At 40.5% G+C, this 19,695-nt stretch overlaps 1 protein-coding gene across 2 annotated transcripts in view; it reads right to left on the minus strand.

Annotated features, from left to right (window-relative positions):
* Positions 1-68: 68 nt before the first annotated feature.
* Positions 69-19,695, minus strand: part of TTC3 (tetratricopeptide repeat domain 3) — a 130,063-nt gene continuing 110,436 nt past the window's right edge. The window contains exons 37-46 of one of the 2 annotated variants that reach the window (XM_045084512.1): positions 19,129-19,197; positions 18,063-18,159; positions 16,667-16,767; positions 13,882-13,972; positions 13,353-13,454; positions 8,624-8,985; positions 6,702-6,828; positions 6,372-6,512; positions 2,773-2,865; positions 69-1,605 (exon numbers count right to left, since the gene is read on the minus strand). In XM_045084512.1, the coding sequence (XP_044940447.1) occupies positions 1,540-1,605; positions 2,773-2,865; positions 6,372-6,512; positions 6,702-6,828; positions 8,624-8,985; positions 13,353-13,454; positions 13,882-13,972; positions 16,667-16,767; positions 18,063-18,159; positions 19,129-19,197 (1,249 nt within the window). In that variant the 3' untranslated portion in view covers positions 69-1,539. Of the gene's footprint in view, positions 1,606-2,772; positions 2,866-6,371; positions 6,513-6,701; positions 6,829-8,623; positions 8,986-13,352; positions 13,455-13,881; positions 13,973-16,666; positions 16,768-18,062; positions 18,160-19,128; positions 19,198-19,695 lie in introns of those variants that run through there. The other variant, XR_006607937.1, reaches the window with a different exon arrangement.

Genomic DNA, 19,695 nt, shown 5'->3' on the forward strand with positions numbered 1-19,695 from the left:
TCGAATTTTCCAGAATTCTTTTTAAAAATTTTTTGAGGAAAATGGACAAGCATGACAGTAAACCGGTATTATTTTAGAATGTTCTTTATTTTGAAACTTACACCAGGACATGTGTAAGGCATGTTCACAATATCTGTTTGATGTACAAAACACATTTTCTCACTCTCCAGCTGCTCTTCTTTTCCTTTGTACCTGCTGCTACAAACTGGTCCCTACATATCTACCTACAGTTCTGTTCTTGTGAACATGTAGACAATGTTTCAGGGACCTGCAAGGAGAATCTGCCTCAAAATAAAGAGTGAGCATCTATAGACGAAGTCACTAAGACATCAAAACTCACAAGCAACCAAGGCTGAGGAAGGTGACCAAATTAGTTCACGAATCTGGGACTGTGAGCTTCCAGGGGAACAAAGAACCCAATGAAAACATTTTGTTGATGTCTGAGAGAAATGGAATGTGTCCAGAATTCACGTTTCTATATTTACCACTGACTACAAATCACTAAAGAGATCTAGTATTTTAACAGATTCTAATGCAGTTAAAGTTTTGTTCTCACACCACAGTATAAGAGTGCATGCATTACTTCGCACAAATGTCAAACACAGAACAAGTGAAACACAGACACCTAGGACGGCCTAACTACACAAGTGCCTCTTTCTGGTGGTGGGATAAGGGAGGGGAATCATAGTGACTATTTCCCTATGGTGCCTACTATGTGTTAGACAAAGATACCCAAACATTCGTCTTCTAACTCATGAAAAAGGACAAATGCTGCTAGTAAGAGTAAGATATTCAAAGAAGTTCCAAATATGGGATTGGGTGATGAATAAGTAGCCTCAATTTTCAAGGCAAAAAAAAAAAAGTCTTGGCTGACATTAATAAGAAATCAGACTCCATCTTTTGGGTGATGAAAAATAAGCTCTTTATATATCTACTGGGGGGAATAAAATAATGAAATGAAAAAGCAAAAGCACATGGTGTCTCATGAAAAGAAGATTTGAATATTTTGGTTTAAATCAGGGGACATGTTACCATTTACTAGAGATTATTGAAATGTGTTTGCTTAAGCCCATTTAAATGCAGAATCTTTGAGGAAAAATGTAGGCATGTTATAAGGAATACTGACTTGTAAAAATTTTAACCTGGGGGACTTTAATAGGTCAGAATACTTTAAATTCAAGTACTGCTTTGAGGTGCTCACAACACTTCCCAAAAGAAGCCTTCCATCTCAGAAGGTACCTCTGTAAGCAGCCCCAACAATTTAGAAATGTGGCTACACATAATTTTATTAGCCACTATTTGTTATTACTGAAGTGTTTAATAAGAGCAGGGGAATTACCATCAATTGTATTAAAGATTTCTACTTATTAGCATTGCGACACACAGTGCAAAGAATCTTCAAATGTTTGCTTTTTATACGAGAAGTAATATATTGTTATTCTTCCAATTCAACAAAACAGTAAATTACTCTTCAGTGAACTGAAGAAGACTACCTAGGAAAGCAGGCTGGCCTTTTCCAGAAGGTGCTGGCTACTCTTCTTACAGGAGATCCTGAGCAAGGCAGGCTGGGCAAGAGCTCTGCCCTTTCAGCCACTGCTTAAAGCACTGAAAATGAGAAAATGAAATCAGTCAGTGTCTTCAGGAACACGGGGAGCCTTAGTTCCCCCATCTTGCTCCTCAACAGACATGGTTAAGTTCACCTCCATGTCTGGTGGGGCCTGGAGCTGCCCGACACTCAGGATCACTGACGCCTACTCAAGAGAGGGGTGTGCCCTAAGCCCTAGGGACAAATCATCTTGCCTCAGAATCTGACCCATGGACTCTGGGCTTCCAACCTGATCTGAGGGGGACGGCCTTGTCCCTCCACTTTCCCTACACTCCAGCTTCAGTCTTGGCATTTCATTCCAGGGGTTGGCATTTTCTTGGTCCTGAGACTCACCCAATTTCTAACCGATTCTCTCTCTGCCTGATCTTGCTTCTTGTACCTCCCACCAGCCTCCATACCACATCCTTGACTGGAAACTTTCTACCCACTGTGGTCCCAAGTTGCTTGTGGCTGCCTGTTGCTGCTAAGAGCTTGGTGTATGTGTTAAGTCTGAGAGCCCAAGTACAACACCCCCAAACCTGCAGGAGACAGGCCACACAAGAGACTGCGAGCTGTCTTGACTCCTCCTAGTAAGTGTATTGTTTTTAATCCCTTTTTTCAAGGGATTAATAAACTGACATGGCAGAGACCTAACCAGAAGCAGGCATGGAGAATGAATGCCCACAGCATCCAAAATATTTATCGAAAGATTTTGAAAATTTCTAAGTCAGGATCTCCCAGGATCTAGCATAATGGGCCCAGTTAGGTTTAGCTTTTCTCCTCTAAAATGTTAAATGTACTTCATATACTGCACTAAATCAACAAAATGTTGCACTGTGCATCTATGTATCCATGTGTGTAAGAAAGTACCTTTCAAGAAACACTCTTTTGAATTTCAGCACCAATGTATTTGAGGGAGCCAACTACGACTGTTCTCCTCCACCCATGATGTGATGGATGGAAAGGACAGTGCGCAGAAGTGCACACCCCAGAGCCCAGGAGGCCCCTTTTCCACAGCAGCAATCTTTGAAAAGGGAGACAATGGACACTGGCACAAGGAGGCTTATGCAGAAAGTGCTTTGAAAATACAAGAAGTATTGACACCGAGGGAAAAAAGTCCCTTTTTATGTTCAAAATACTTAACAGTCAAAATTCATGATATCAGGATGGCCAAAGAGAATTCTTACCCCTTTGTGAAACTTGTGTCCACATTTTAGCGCACGCACATTTTTGGATTTGAATATATCATGGCATAGTTCACAGGAAGCTGCCCCCGATGCCTGTGGAGACAAACGTGTCCCAGTAATAAAGAATAGCTCAATTCCTTTCTATTACATAAGCTCTTTCTACAAGTGGCCTTTATATACTTTTGTCATTAAGGTGGCAAATTACTCCCAATTATAGCTAAGCAGGCTGAGGGAACAACTTATTTTTTAATAGCATTTCTTAAGAAAAATTACAAACACAAAAAAAAGAAAAAATACACCTTTAAAGTTCTAATTTTCTCATAGGAAAAAATGTTTTATATGGCTAATAGGTTCCCAGGAAATTATTACAAATTTCTAATTATCCCAAACCACACCCAAACTATGGTATGAATATTATAAATTAATCACTCATCTAATTATCTAACAGTTGGGGACAGAAACATAAATTATGAAACATCCACCCCATGGACTATTGTGGGGCTAACTGAAATCATAATGGAAGTCCAAAATTCCCTGACACAAAAAGCTGGTGACAACAACCCTCTGAATAAAAGCAGGTTATAAAACAGTATGTATCATATAATCACATAATTGATTTTTCTGAAATAAGGAGAATGGGCATAGAGAGAGATACCTTATAAAGAGCCTGGAAAGATCTAGAATGCAAACAGCAGTTACTTTCAGTTAAGAGATTTAACTTTTTTCTTTGCTATTTTCTAAAGTTTCTATGAATGTGGATTACGTGTGCAAATCAAAACAAAACAAACTGATGGCTCATTCAGCAAACATCTGAGGTCAGGGATTGTGCGGCTGCAGCGAGCGCACAGAGCTGAATGGGAGAGTTTCCGGCTCAAGCAGCACACAGTCTGGTGAGCACAGACAGCACTTTCTGTGAAAGCAGACCCGAGTGCCACCCAGGACACCAGATACAAGGTCCCCCTACAACTCCCGGCACCTACCCACACTGCACCATTATTTTCCAACTCCTCCTCCCCTCCCAACTCTGAGCACCTGAAGGCCAGGAAGCAGTCCTGTTCATCTATATCCTTAGCAAATGGCACAGAACCTGGCCCCAAAATGATTCTCCATAAACTGTCAGGCGAGTGAATGAAAGCAGCCCTGGCTGTGGGATTAAGGTCAGGGATGCAGATGGGGACAGTGTCTAAAGGCTCTGAAGACCCTGAACTGCTGACTGGGTTTTCTGTCTCTCCCGGGGCACTGATGTGGTAGATACAGTAAAATGAGGTGCTCTGTCTCCACTCTGTGGCCCCTGAGGGGAGGGTCAGGGGAGCAAGGGAAGTGTCAGTCCCATGGAAGGGCAAATTAAGGCCTCTGCAAAGCTCAGAGCTAGGTGTGGCTTGAAAAACCCTGTTAACTGGACTTATTTTTATTAGCATGAAAAGATGGACACATACATTTCTAAGTAGGAAAAAAAGACACAAAAAAGTATCATTTTGACTAAATTCACATATAAACACACAAAGGAGTTTAGAAAAATACATACTGGTATCATAATGCTGGTTACCCGAGGGCGGGTTTTGGGGTTCTTTAAAGGCTTTGAATTTGTATTTGCTACTATGAACAGTATACAACACTGCTTTTGTAAGTTGAAAAGATTAAGCAAACTACTTTTAATTTTTAAAAAACTAACTATGATTATCAAACTAAGTCCCAGTTTGAAGGCACAGTCTTCTTATAAGTCAGCTTTTACAACTTTATGATCGCCAACAACCATGAAGCAGAAAGTACTCTCTCCCCTGACGGTGACTGCATTCGATCTCAGGCGGGGGTGGGGGGTTGTCAGAGAGGACTGCTCGGAGAATCCGGCCGGCGGGAGGGCCACACAGCACCCGGGCCGGGCCGTCAGCAGCCTGGGGAGAGGGAGGCACTCTGGCGGGGTCTTGCGCGAATGCTCCGCGTGCTCCTAAGTGCTCTGACTGGAGTCAGCCGCTCTGGGAAATGAGTGTATGCGGTTTGGAGAATATCCAAAGATTGGTGGACAAATGAAAAGCAGGAATAAAAACACAAATTCACACAAAGATTTGCTGTTTAGTTTAAGCCAGCAAACTAGTATTCTGTGCAATCAGGGATCGCTGACTCCACTGCGGGGCCAGGAACTCTTCTAATTTTCATTTCATTTAAACTCTGATACCAGGGAGCCCGAGTGGCTGAGTCAGTTAAGCACCTGCCTTTGGGTCAGGTCACCACTGAGTCCTGGCATCAGACTCCCTGCTAAGCGGGAAGCCTGCTTCTCCTTCTCCCTCTACTCCTCCCCCGACTCAGGCTTGCTCATGCTCTCTCAAATAGATACATAAAATCTTTAAAAAAATAAACTGGTATCACAATTGGACAAAAGGGGAAAACATGCTTTATACCAGAATTTAACCCGGAGCATGCAGCCCTGAATGGCCTCTTTCAACCACATGTTTGGTTCCTACTACACAGTCCCTAGCATCAGCTGGGTCCCGGTGGTGAGGATTAGGGAATTGCATGCTACACACCCAGACCGAATGAAGGAGTGCTGGCAAGCGGCATGAATCATCTGTGCCTCGGTTTCTTCATTATAAAGACAAGTATAATGCCTTATCAACTGAGATAACTACCACAGTATTTTATGGGGGGAAAAAAAAAAAAAACTATGTAAAAGTAACATTCTTACTGCCCAAAAGAACAAAGAACATTTTAAATCTGTATATCAAATTAAGGCAAGTTTAGCACATTGCAGTGCCCCTCGCCCCATTAAGGCACTTGAGGGGAGAGAGAAGGGAAGCTACCAGACCTGCCTGAACACAGAGTCAGACCCTTCTATTCCAGCACGTCATCCACACAACAGCCACAACAAGCACGTATGATCTGAGCTCACAGTGTGACTAAATGACAGAACCAGGTCTCGGATTCCAAAGCCCATGGTGACACGGAAATAAAATGATTCAAAAATCATTTTCCCCAACTATTCAAAATATCACACTTAATATAAAAATTAACTTGTATTTGACTGTCAGTAGGCCTAGTTCCTACAATGTGGCCAGAACTCCCCTGGTCTAGAGTGCAGGGGCGTCTCCCAACAGGGACCCACAGATACCCACAAAAGCAGAGATGACCTCACTGTTTCACAGACTGTTCTAATGGGACACTCAAGTACATCTAAATTTCGTCTCTAATATTTTTTAAAGATTTATTTGTGAGACAGAGTGAGAGTGAGTGCACACACACGAGTGGGAGAGGGGCAGAGGAAGAGGGAGAGAGAGAATCTCAAACACACTCCCTACTGAGCGCAGAGCCTGTCAAAGGTCTTCACCCTGAGATCATGACCTGAGCCAAAATCAAGAGTCCATGCTTAAGTGACTAAGCCATCTAAGAGACCGTAAATCCACGGCCAACACGGGGCTCAAACTCACAGCCCCAAGGTCAAGAGTTGCACTCTTTACAAACTGAGCCAGCCAGGAGCCCCTGGTTTCTAATTTTAAGGTCACATAAATTAGGTCTAGAAATGAAAAGAATGGGGCTAAATCATGGATTAACTATTTTGTACATTAAAAAAACAAAACTGACTCCACTGTCACACATGTAATACTCACAGGGGAATCTTCTGTCTTCTGTCCCTTGGTTTTGGGTGATGGTCCAGCAATCATGGAGGATGGACCCTGGGAGGCCCTGGTCATAGAAGCAGCAGAGTTGGCCTCAGATAATTTCTTATCCTTTCCTGAATTTGAATTTGGCTACAGAGATAAAGTGGGTGGGGAAAGAAGCAAGTTTAGTGACCCAGATCTTCTATCTTAACTGAAGAGTTCTCCAGACTTTGGCTGGATACAGTTGTGGGTTTTGTTTTTTTTTTTTTTTGCTTTTTCTCATTCTCATATTTTATAAACAAAGTGGACCACTTTATTGTAGCTGGATGAAACACTGACCTTTCTCTTTTTCTGTTCATCCAGAATGTGTTCTGTCACTCTTTGGACAATTTCATCAATACTCAATCCCGAGAGTGAGTTCTTGTTCTTGTTTCGTACTTTTTTAATAAAACCAGCAAGCTCAGTGCTTTAAAAAAAAAAAAAAAAAAAAAAAAAGGAAGTGGAGATAAATGACAAGAGAAAGTCAAAGTTTTCTACTACGTGGAAATATTATGTGCCCATATTAACCCAACACCTATAAGAAAGAAACCAAATACACACAAACAAAATTAAACAATGGTAACTGTACATAAAAGCAAGAGAATCACTCTTTACAAGTAGTTATGAAAATTCCGGTACTATTTCTAAATATTTATTTTACTAGAATTTCAAAATAACAGAACAGTTTAATCTGCTAGATCCATCTGGGATATCTGTATCTACTTTGAAACCGAATTTCATATAGGCTGGATATATTGTAGCTTTATGCTAAATCAATGACTGATCCCACAACACTGGTTCTGACTTGAAATCAGTAAAATCTCCTTTACCTAGGGGGAAACTAGATTTGTTGACTGCCTCCTTAAAAAAACCTGACAACAAGGTTTTCAAAGCCTGAATATTTCACAAGTACCAGTGGATGGAATTAAACCATTAATCAATAGGAACTTGGTATTTGAAGCACTAATACCTCAAATGTTTTAATTTTCAGAAAATCAGGATGCATTTCTATTCAGTTGTTTAAACTCTCCCCAATTTAGTCAGGATTGCAAACCATTTTATTTGTAAGGTACTTCTGGTAATTATAATGAGCATTTTTTTTTTAAAGATTTCATTTATTTATTTGACAGAGATCACAGGTAGGCAGAGAGGCAGGCAGAGAGAGAGAGGAGGAAGCAGGCTCCCTGCTGAGCAGACAGCCCGATGTGGGGCTCGATCCCAGGACTCTGGGATCATGACCTGAGCTAAAGGCAGAGGCTTTAATCCACTGAGCCACCTAGCTGCCCCTATGATGAGCATTTTTTACAACTGACATGGGGACTGCTATTGGGAGAACTTACAATATTTCTCAAACTTAGGGTAGATATGCCAATGGGCATATACTTATTTTTAAACAAGCAGGGCTCCACCAATAGATGCAAAACATTAATTCTAGCCAATTATAATTTAGCCACTACTTTGTTTCAAAAGTGTAATTTTAAAACTTGCAACTAATACTGTATCAAAGACAGAAATCACATGGGACAGAGTACAGAGGGTCATTCTGGGATGTGGATTCCCCCCTCTTCCTAGCTGTATCCCTGAGACACTACCTTCACTGCTTCTCTCCTTGGCTGAGACAGGGAGCACTTCTGCTCCCTCATACCAACCTGGAGACTGAGGCCAGGGGTTGTGGTGCAAACACTCACTGGCTTAGATAAAGCAGCAATCTCCACCCTTAAGGACCCTCTGTAACACACCCACAGGCCTGATTCACTATCAAATCACACCAGTCCTCCCAACATCACACCTCTAACAAATCAGAGGTGCTATCAAGGTGTAATTTGTTGCTGCCTTCCTTGCTAGGTGGTATTTCCTCCCCCAAATGATACGAAACTAATGCTCTGCAGTTTTGTTTTTTCATTTAGGGACTTCATGCTAGGACTGGAGCATGTTACTGACCTCATCAAAATATTAGCAAATTACCCTAGGTTCTGATGACTGTGGAGTAACCAGGATTCAGTGTTTTCAGTCTAGATCCACACATCAAAAAGTTGGTTTATAATGCTCACCTCTATGTTTACAAAAGAAAAAAAGAAAAAAATGCAGCACCTATCTTTTCTGAGTAAAACAACTATGGAGTTGTTTCCACTTTAGCCCCTAACTGGCCATAATGTTATCTGATCAGGAAACCTCAGTTCAACGAAGTATTTAACAGAGTCACAGGCACTTTATATCCATACCTGTTGTAACATGGGAATACCACTGACAGGTGCTCGATAATACTATTGAACGGCTTTTTTGGAGACTGGCTTGAGCGGGTAGCACGTCCTGGAAGAACAGGTAGTTTCTGATCAGCCACAAGGCTCTGTTTGGGCGGAGTTTCATGGCTCGTGCTCTTATACTCTGGCAGCTGGGGAACTTCGGGCTGATGGCAGAGCAATCCTGTTAATGGTGGGGAGGAAGCCCCCACTGGGCCATCACTGGCAGAGACCAGACCTGAATCCTCAGGAACTGCTGTTTGGTTTCCAGGCCCATGACTCGAAGAAGTGGAGGTTCCGTGATCTTCATGGCCTGAAGACTCAGGAAGTCCCGCAGGAAGAACCTGGGAAGAATATACCATAGTCCTTGGGTCACTATGAGAAACATCCGTGCACAAGACTGACGATTTAGCTTAATTGTAATAAAACTTGGGTGCTCAAGTGCACAGGAAACTTGAATACAATATACTAAACGGTTTTGTTTTGAGAAAACTGCTCTTTATCTTCACTTTAAAATGAGCTCTCCGGGGCTCCACACTGCTGGCCTCCCGCCCACCTCTCTGCAGCCCCTTCCCAGGCTCTCTCTGCAGTTCTTTCTTTCTTTTTTAAAAAGATTTTATTTATTTATTTATTTGACAGAGAGAGAGAGACACAGTGAGAGAACGAACACAAGCAGTGAGATGGGGAGAGGGAGAAGCAGGCTTCCCGCTGAGCAGGAAGCCCCATGCGGGGCTCGGTCCCAGGACCCTGGGATCATGACCTGACCCAAAGGCAGATGCTTAACTGACTGAGCCACCCAGGCGCCCCTCTCCCTGCAGTTCTTAATGCTTGTCTGTGCCTTAATGTGGATGTTCCCTAGGACGCCGCTGGGGTGGAGATTCACGTTTTTCCCCAGGACATTTCACATTCTTTCATGCCTCAGTGACTGTGCTTAGTACTGATAATGCCCACTTTTTAAAAGATTCTAGTCTTGAATGTGTTCCTCAGATCCAAACCTACAAATCCAAACTTCCTCTTAGGCAAATCCAAGGCCATTTAAACTCAGTGTCTTCAAAATCAGGCTCAGCTCAGTCTTGGGTGTCCCCCTCATGGACAGAATACCAGATTTGACTTAACTCCCCCAAATACACACACCATGCCCCCCCGCCCCATCTCACAGGCAGTATAGTTCTTTCCACTGTTCATCCTAAATACCTCTCAAACCTGCTCTCTCCCTCCAGCCCGACCCCCACTCTCTAAGCCAGGACACAGCTGTTGACGGTGAGCCCCTCTCCCACTGCTCTCCATTGTGGGCGAGCTGATGGCATCGCCTTACTTGAAACCTATATTGGCTTCTTAGTGACCTCAGGAAAAGTCAAACTGCTAAACACACCTTACAGAGCAAGGTTCCCTTCTTTCTGGCCCCTGGGTACTTTCATGATTTTTCTCACCAAAGCCCTCCTCTGTCACACTGAACTTCTTTTATATCCATGAAAGAAGTATTCTCTGTTTTTCTAGTCTCCAAATATGCTGTTTCTTCCATTTGAAACACTCTGACCCTCCAAGTATCACACCATCCACCCTTTCTCAAACACACACCCATGTCTTCCTTCTGACTGGTTAGTTAATTCCTATTCCAGATCTCTGACTCACTGAGACCTCCAACAGGGAATCTTCTGCTGAGGCCCAGACCTCTAGGTTAGGTTAATGCCTTCTAATTTATGCTGCTAAAGCATTTTTTTGCTCCTATGAAAAACCCTGGCACACTTTACTTATAATTATGGGCTTAATGACTCTCTTTCCCAAACCCATATGCCCTTTGAGGGAACAGACCACATCTAATCTTGATCACCACTAAATACCCAATGAATGAATGGGGGAGAAATGACACACGAAGCTAATGGTTTTTAGGGACACTTATTACTTAAGTTCCTGGAACCCTAAGAGTTCCCAAGGCTTAGATATTAAAATTCTTTTGTTGGGGCACCTGGGTGGCTCAGTGGGTTAAGCCTCTGCCTTCAGCTCAGGTCATGATCTCAGGGTCCTGGGATCGAGCCCCATATCGGGCTGGGCTATCGGCTCAGCAGAGAGCCCGCTTCCCCCCCTCTATCTGCCTGCCTCGCTGCCTACTTGTGATCTCTCTTTCTGTCAAATAAATAAATAAAATCTTAAAAAAAAAAAAAATTCTTTTGTGTATTTATAAAATTATATAAGATACAACTAAAAATTAATAGCAAACATTCTACTGAGATCTCACATTTTTTTTCCCTTCCATGTCTGCCACTAAGAACTTAGAAACACATACTCTCTAAAATAAAAAAAAATAAATAAAATAAAAAGGGGGGTCTGGGTGGCACAGTCAGTTGAGCATCTGACTCTTGGTTTCGGTTCAGGTCATGAACCCCTCACAACCAACCCCTCAGGGTTGTGAGACAGAGCCCTGCCTCAGGCTCTGCATTCAGCACAGAGTTTGCCTGTGATTCTCCCTTTGTCCCTCCCTGCCAAACTCTCTCTCAAATAAATCTCAAAAAAAAAAAAAAAAAAAAAAACCAAAACAAAACTGAGAAACATAAATAAGTGATCTTTAATTCTACATCAAACTCTACTATCTTACTCAGTTCAACAGAGAAAAATGTTTTTCTTTTTTTTATAAAGATTTTATTTATTTATTTGTCAGAGACAGAGGTAGAGAGAGCGAGCGAGCACAGGCAGACAGAGAGGCAGGCAGAGGAAAGCAGGCTCCCTACCGAGCAAGGAGCCCGATGTGGGACCCTGGGATCATGACCTGAGCGGAAGGCAGCTGCTTAACCAACTAAGCCACCCAGGCGTCCTGAAAAATGTTTTTCTATGGAGAGAAGAAAATGGATCTCAACAGAGTATATTACTCAGTTCAAGGTGACCAAACTTTTTTTTTTTTAAGATTCTATTTATTTATATGACAGACAGAGATCACAAGTAGGCAGAGAGGCAGGCAGAGAGGGAGGGGGAAGCTGCTGAGTGGAGGACCCCAGGACCATGACCTGAGCTAAAGACAGAGGCTTTAACCCACTGAGCCACCCAGGCGCCCCAAAGTGGCCAAACTTTTTAACGTTTTATTTATTTTTTAAAAATATTTTATTTATTTATTTGAGAGAGGAAGCACAAGCAGGAGGAACACAAACCTTTTTATGTTTATTTTATTTCAAAATTTTTAAAAGATTTTATTTATTCATTTGAGAGACAGAGAGAGCATAAGCAGGGGGAAAGGCAGAGGGAGAGGGAGAAAGAGACTCCCCATGAGCCGGGAGCCCAATGTGGGGCTCCACCTCAGGATCTGGAGATCATGGCCTGAGCTTAAGGCAGATGCTTAACCATCTGAGCCACCAAGGTGCTCCAAATTTTTTTATTTTTTATTTTTAAAGATTTTATTTATTTATTAAAGAGAGAGAACACAAGCAGGAGAGGCGGCAGGCAGAGGGAAAGGGAGAAGCAGGCCCCCTGCAGAGCAGGGAGCCCCATCCAGGGCTCGATCCCAGGACTCTGAGATCACGATCCAAGCGAAAGGCAGACAATCAACCAACTGAGCTACTCAGGAACCCAAACATTTTCTGGCAGGTGAAACCACAATAAGCTTGCATGCTTAGTAAGCAAGGTACTGGCTAGAATGAGACTTTCAAGATCAAGCTCCCGAGTGTAGTCACCTATGTTAAGGAGACTTAACGCACCTGACAGAAGGGTCACAGGGTGAGGCACAAATGTGGGTGGCCTTGACTGGGCTTTTAGGAAGAGGCAGAAGGTGGAGGGTGAGGCTGGTGCTCCAGGCTGGGGAACAGCCCAGAGATCTGCCAGTGGCAGGAAGGTGCTAATCAGGATGTAAGGAAAATAGTCTCCTTACTGCAGACTATTTCACAACCAGAAGATTTTAATGTCCCCAAATATTCTGAAACCTACCTCTAATCAACTCTCGAATAGAGTACCTCTTTAAATTCTTTTAGTCAGATCTCCTTTGGGCTTAATTCTTTTCAATGTGGTATTGGCTGAATATCTGCTCTGTGCCCAAGTAAGAAATACGTACTCGAGAATACAATAAAGTGATACTTAGTGTAGCCAAATTTTAAAGTCCACAAAACAGAAATAGTTTTCCATTACTGTGCTGCATATTTTAAAATACAGAGCCAGGTTCAGCAATCACTATTATTCAAAAGATTCAGCAAATACCTTAAATTAGCAGTAAAATACAACAGATCAGACTAACAAAACCTTTGTATGTCTTAGGTATAGCACTTTTTTGTCTATATTTGATGAAAAAACAGATCTTAATTTTGGTCCTATACCCACAGCATCTAGGAATAAGACTTTATCTGTAGACATAGTTGGTCTAAATCACAGCCACCCGATCATCTTGGATTATTCATTCACACACAGGAAACACATATACCAGTATCCAGAGAAGAAAGCAGAGGTACCAGCCCTGTGTTTACTATAGTCCTGTCCTCAGACACTCACGTAGGAAGACTCATCTTCCATTTATATAAGAATGTTTATTATAAAACCTAAAGGGTTAACCAGCAGCACCAATAATGAAAGCACTAAGGCAACTTATTAATCCGTTTCATCCCCACTCCTGGAATACAAACAACAAGCATCTAGTCTGGCCAAATAAGAAAGAAACTGTGGTTTACTGTTCCATTTTCTTTTCTTCACACGGACAAAAAGAAAAAAGTAAGAAAAAAAGAAGGTGTGACAGACTTACTGTGCTGCAGATAGGAAATGAAAGCTGGGGAATCTCCACTTTAGGAAGTTCACTGAGCCGAGAGCCATTTTTAATTGCCTGAATTTGTTCTTCATACTGAGACTGTAGGTAGAAGGGAAAGTATTAAGCTCGTCTAATAAATTCCCAGGGAAAATCAGCATTGTGAATTAATACTTTTTTCTTACTAAATATTTACAAATGGTCAACACTCTTCCAGGAAATATAACAGAGATGCAAAGTATCAGAACAATTATTTCTTGAAAGAAGTTGAAAATTAGATATTAATTGGAATGCTCTACAGCCTTATCAAATATAACTTCTCTAATTTTCTCAATTACAGGCAGAGTTTAAGACATGTAATTAAGAAAACAGCATTACTTTCAGGAAAAACTTTTAATAATGACAACAAAAAAAATACATATTGCTTTAAACAGTTCAAAAAAGAGTTTCAGTGACACTAACCTATCTCCTGAGAACTATAATCAATCATATAGATTTTGAAAGAATTACAGAATATTTTATAACTTACCTTTGCTTTCTCAGTTTCTTTTCTAACCTTAGAAAGAAACGATTCCCATGAATGGACATCAGACTTCATATCAGGGTAAGTTGCAGAATCACTGAAACAGCAGAAAAACATGAAATCGCTTACTGTCTACTTCAGAAATGTTTTTAAAAGTTAAAAACACTAAAGTGCACATGAAAACATGTAAACATGAGAAAGATTACATATACATTATTTTCTTAAAGATTTTATTTGACACAGAGAGAGAGAGACAGCAAGCACAAGCAGGGGAAGTGGCAGGCAGAGGGAGAGGGAGAAGTAGGTTCCTTGCCCAGCAAGGACATGGGGCCCAATCCCAGGACCAGGGAATTATGATCTGAGCAGAAGACGGGCACTTAACCAATTCAGCCACCCAGGCCCTCCAGAAAGATATATTTAACATAATCACACATGCAAAACTATTTTTCTTAAAGATTTATTTATTTTAGAGGGTCCACAAGAGTGCTCACGTGTTGAGGGAGGGACAGAGGGATAAAATCTTCAAGCAGACTCCCCACTGAGTATGGAGCCCAATGTGGGGTTCCATCTCTCAACCCTGAGATCATGACCTGACCGGAAATCAAGAGTCAGATGCTTAACAGACTGAGCCACCCAGGTGCCCCACATAGAAAACTATTTTTAAAGTATTATGTATCTTGCAGACTCACCAGTAGAAACACTTGAGGAAATCTGATTACTGATCAACCAAACTTCCCGAACTGGTGGGCAGACAGCATATTCTCCTGAATTTTAGTTTCTTGCCCTAAATTTGAAGATCTGACCATTTTTCATTTAACATCTTCATGTTTAACATCAAAGGCTGTTTTTACATTAAAAAAAATAAATAAAAGGGCAACCTGGAACACTTAAACATTTCAATAAAACCTTACCCTTACATTATGGTAAAATAAAGGGTGAGGCCTAACAGACTGTAAGTGTTTATCTCAGCACCTTTACTAAAAGTGACAAACAAGCTTTCCATTCCTAACTGGGAAATCAGTAATATTATCAATCCATGGTTGTGTCAGTTCTCATTATATATCTTAAGGAAAAACCAGAACATTCCTTTTATGTCTTTTCTCTTTCATTATCCATTGGTGGATTGAAAGAGTTCATACAAAATCCCTAAGAAAGAAGCTACATGTACTGTGGTGCTTCATGAGGAAGTTGACACTCCCAGATGGAAGGGCTGCGAGCTCCGTTTCCAGAGTTGCCATAACGTGTAGCCCATGACCAGATGAAACACCAGCCTTTCGGATAAATCCACTGGAGCTCCACTGCAGCTATACCAGTCTTGTCATTCGAATCAGCATATTAGTTTTCTCTCATTAGAAACGTTTTCTCATGTGAAAAAACTGTATCTTGAAAAATCTTTTTCCATGACCCTCAGAGGGTCAACACTGAGAGCTGAAGTATAAAGTAAAAAGCACAGAGAAGGATGAAAAACCTGACTGTGGAATATGATAAAGAGACCAGATGAAAAGTAATCCCTTGTGTGAAAATCCACACAGAAAGTGCTGAGGCTAGACTGAAGAAGACCCTTTAGAACTCCCAGGTAAACCTTATTCCAGAAACAAAGTCAAACAAAAACAAGTAAAGATTATGGAGATTTGAGGGCGCCTGGGTGGCTCAGTGGATTAAAGCCTCTGCCTTTGGCTCAGGTCATGATCTCAGGGTCCTGGGATCGAGTCCCGCAACGGGCTCTCTGCTCGGCAGGGAGTCTGCTTTCCTTCCTCTCTCTCTGCCTGCCTCTCTGCCCACTTGTGATCTCTGTCTGTCAAATAAATAAATAAAATCTTAAAAATCAAAACAAAACAGATTACAGAGATTTGAAAAAAGGACCACAGGTGAGTATCTTTGGAAGTGACATTGCATTCTCAGTCTACCACTAAAACTGTTAAGTGACTATTCTTATATAAAGTAATTTTTTAAAAAGTTTGAAAATGTGATCATCATTCCAGAAATTTATTGCATGGAAATGATTAATGATGTGCATAAAAATTTAGCTACAAGGAAACTCACTGAAGTGCAGCTTTTATTAATAGAATGTGCAAATAACCTGACTATACCATCACAGTGTTGTTTAATAAATCAAAACACATTTGTATGCAAGAACACTATCCAATTTCACAAAATTAGGTTAGAGAAATGTAATTATTGACATGAAAGTGAGCTTCCTATATATTAGTTGGTGGAAAAAACCCATAAATTTTTTTTTTCAAACATTTAATGATTATGATTTATTCCAAAATACTAACTAGTTACACATCAATTTAGAATTATGGATAATCTTTATTAGTTTTGTTTGTATATTTTGATATTTCTACAATTGAACATGTATTGACTGTTTAACTATTAAAACGGGTCTTGGGGCGCCTGGGTGGCTCAGTGGGTTAAAGCCTCTGCCTTTGGCTCAGGTCACCATCCTAGGTTCCTAGGATCAAGCCCCGCATCAGGCTCTCTGCTCAGCAGGAAGCCTGCTTCCCTTCCTCTCTCTCTGCCTGCCTCTTGGCCTACATGTGATCTTTAAAAAAAATAAATAAATAAAATGGTCTTGAGGCGCCTAGGTGGCTCAATCAGTTAAGCATCTGATTTTGGCTCAGGTCTTAATCTCAGGGTGATGAGTTCAAGCCCCTTCTTCCTCCATGCCCAGCCCACATTAAAAAAAAAAAAGGTCCTGTCTAATATAAACATTTTTTTCTCAAATCAGCTCTAACCTGGATTTACTAAATGACATGCCAGAACGAACATCTGTGATACCACACAGTACCTGCCCAGAAGCTTCAGGCTCTTAAGATACCCTTCTGCCTGTGATTCCAGGATCTGTAATTTGTACACAACCATGTCCTTCCAGTTCTCAAGCACAGATACCTAATATTAGATTAGAGAGTGTTTAAGTATTTTAAGATAGTGAAACAAACTATTTTAGGTTGTTAAAACCTAAACATTCTGAACTACTTTCAAGTTTCTTCTTAAATGACAGATGATGACAGAATCACTAGAACCTGGATTATGTCATAATTTCACACAAGTGAATAGGAATTAAACAAAACTGGATTTAAATACAGAGTAGCATAATGACAGTAAAATTATTTTACCTTCAATGATACATTTCCTCAGATAGGGAACTTTCCACATGGCTTACTGCTTGAGCCATGTATGAGCACCGAGCCAGGCTACCTGCATGGACACACCTGATGTGTATTACCTATGGTCCTGTTCCTGGAGAGCAGAGGGCCAGGGGCTTGCAGAATAACCCCAAGGCTGCACCCTCTCAAATTCAAAGGCCTCCGAGAAGTTGCTCTCATTATGAACTTCAAAAGCCTTTGGGGCAGGTTTTTAAAACTTTAGACTCTTTAGCTTCCCGATAAGCCTACTGGCCATTTTCGTTAAGTCACTACAGAAATACAGAAGTGCTTTGTTTTAATGCAGGTGTCAGTCCCGGACCCACGAGGTAGACGGGCTGTCCAAATGGTGGTAAATGGGACCTGAAGAAGTTTATGAATACAGATATGGGCATAGGACCCAAAAATATACGTACTTTGATTTTCTTCCCCCCTCTTATCCTTAGAAGCAACTGCACAGTCGATATTTAATCAAAAGTGCATCTGTAGACTACGTAAGCTAAGCTTTTTTTTTTTTTAATTTCCCAGAATAATCACAGATATCAACACCAACCAAGAACATTACTTCTCAATTGGAAAAACAAAGACAGCCATATTTTGGGAACTAAATAAAATAAAGCCAGAGGTCATTATTTTGATTTTTGTCTTAGCAGTGTCTCAAACAGTACACTGACATTGGTATATGTTCTTCTGCGGGGAAAAGCATATTCTTTCCTTTTGAGAGTATATTAATAGTACTGGCAAGTATGTTTTATGGTTGGCTACTTCATGGTATATCACTTAATTACATATGATAAAGCCATTCTAAGTGTACAGCATGGAAAAGGACTGAACTACAATAATAGTTAAGCAGATCGCAAAATCTGGTGTACATCGTGAGTATAGCTATGTAACACAATGTAAGTTTAAGGGTAAAAAAACGTGACAGGATATCCCCTAGACTCCACACCTTTTGGCAATGCCGTTATGACTCATATATAATTGAAGAGAAAGTAAACATACGTTGCCGTAACTGTCCATCACCAAGTGTCTTAGACTCACCTCTGCAGCCACAGCTCTTTGAAGACTCTCTTCATAATTCTCCTTCCCTTTCTTTATACATTCTTCTACTTTCATTTTCTCATTTGTAAATGTATTACTGCAAATATTAAGGAAAAAAATTCTTGAAAACAAAACCAAACCAAACCAAACCAGGGAGATAACCAAAGGCCTAGCTTTGAATCATGCCACAGACAGACTTACACAACATCCTCCAAAGTACCTTCTTGCCTAGTATCTGACTATTGAATACTCAGACTCATACATCCTTTAGGCACTTCACAAATGATCAAAGGAACATATAAAATTTTTTGGTGGAAATGCTGAGAAACCGGTTCGTCCTTTTTATGAGGACAGGTGGAGTGCAATCTGACTCTATCAATAAGCTTTACAGAACATTCCCTCATCCTTTCTGTCAGAAATTCTGTTTTGACACACATTACAAGGAAATAACTCAAAGGAAAAAAGTGATCTGTACAAAGTTATTCATGGCAATATGTTTATAAGAGTTAAAAAGAGAGGCCAAGAATCATGACGTGAATGGAAATGTATATGTGAAATAATATTCAACAAGAAATGCGAACACAACTGCTTAACTACTGGATACACTGGCTACCAGTATGTAAACACATTATTTCCGTTAATAAAGATTAAAACGAAAACATTTTACAGGTTCATAATAAAAATCTTAAATAAACTTATTACTGTAGAGCAACAAACTACCATGGCAAAGTTGAGATTGTTATTTTAAGTAACACGAAAGAAAGGTTTTAAAAAACACAGTTTTAGTTTCAGAATTCAAAAGAAGAGTAGTCAAGAATAATAAATTCAGGATTTTTAACTGACAATGTGAAATAAAGTAGTAGGAACATCATAAAGTAAAAATACTCAAAGAATAAATGTATTTACATGTTACTTTAAAGAATAAAATAAAAACAAGAGCAGAAACACATAATTATTTTTTTTTAAATAAACAAGCTACAACAATAGACTTAGAAGCCTAATGTGCTGGGGCCTCTGGTATTAAAAGTATAGTAAGACAGTAAAAACAAATTTAAGCTTAATTTGCCTGATTTCAAGGGACTGATCCAGAAGTAATTCATGTTCCTTTTCCTTTCCATCATTTTCCTGGGTGCGTCTATGAAAGAAAATCACCAAATTTCAATTAATTTTCAAATATTTTTATTTTTTATTTTTGTTTTAATTTTCAAATATTTTTATTTTTTTTTAATTTTTTTTTTTTTAATTTTACGTATTTATTTGACAGAGAGAAATCACAAGTAGATGGAGAGGTAGGCAGAGTAAGAGCGGGAAGCGGGCTCCCTGCTGAGCAGAGAGCCCGATGCGGGACTCGATCCCACGACCCTGAGATCATGATCTGAGCCGAAGGCAGAGGCTTTAATCCACTAAGCCACCCAGGCACCCCTCAAATATTTTTAAAGACACGATCCCACATAGTAAATTCTACCTATATCCATTCAAACATTTTTTGAATTCTCTGTAAATTCCTACGTTTTTATTTTATTTCTACTATCTTAGAAACAGGCAAAGAATTCGGGTGGGTTTCCTTTCATGCCTGGAGGGCAGAAACCTTTTCTTCACCCTGGGTCATATGTTTGAGTGTAGACCATCCTAT

Source organism: Mustela putorius, unplaced genomic scaffold (genome assembly GCF_011764305.1).
Source record: "Mustela putorius furo isolate JIRA1106 unplaced genomic scaffold, ASM1176430v1.1 tig00000765_pilon_pilon_pilon, whole genome shotgun sequence".
NCBI classification, from domain to species: Eukaryota; Metazoa; Chordata; class Mammalia; order Carnivora; family Mustelidae; genus Mustela; species Mustela putorius.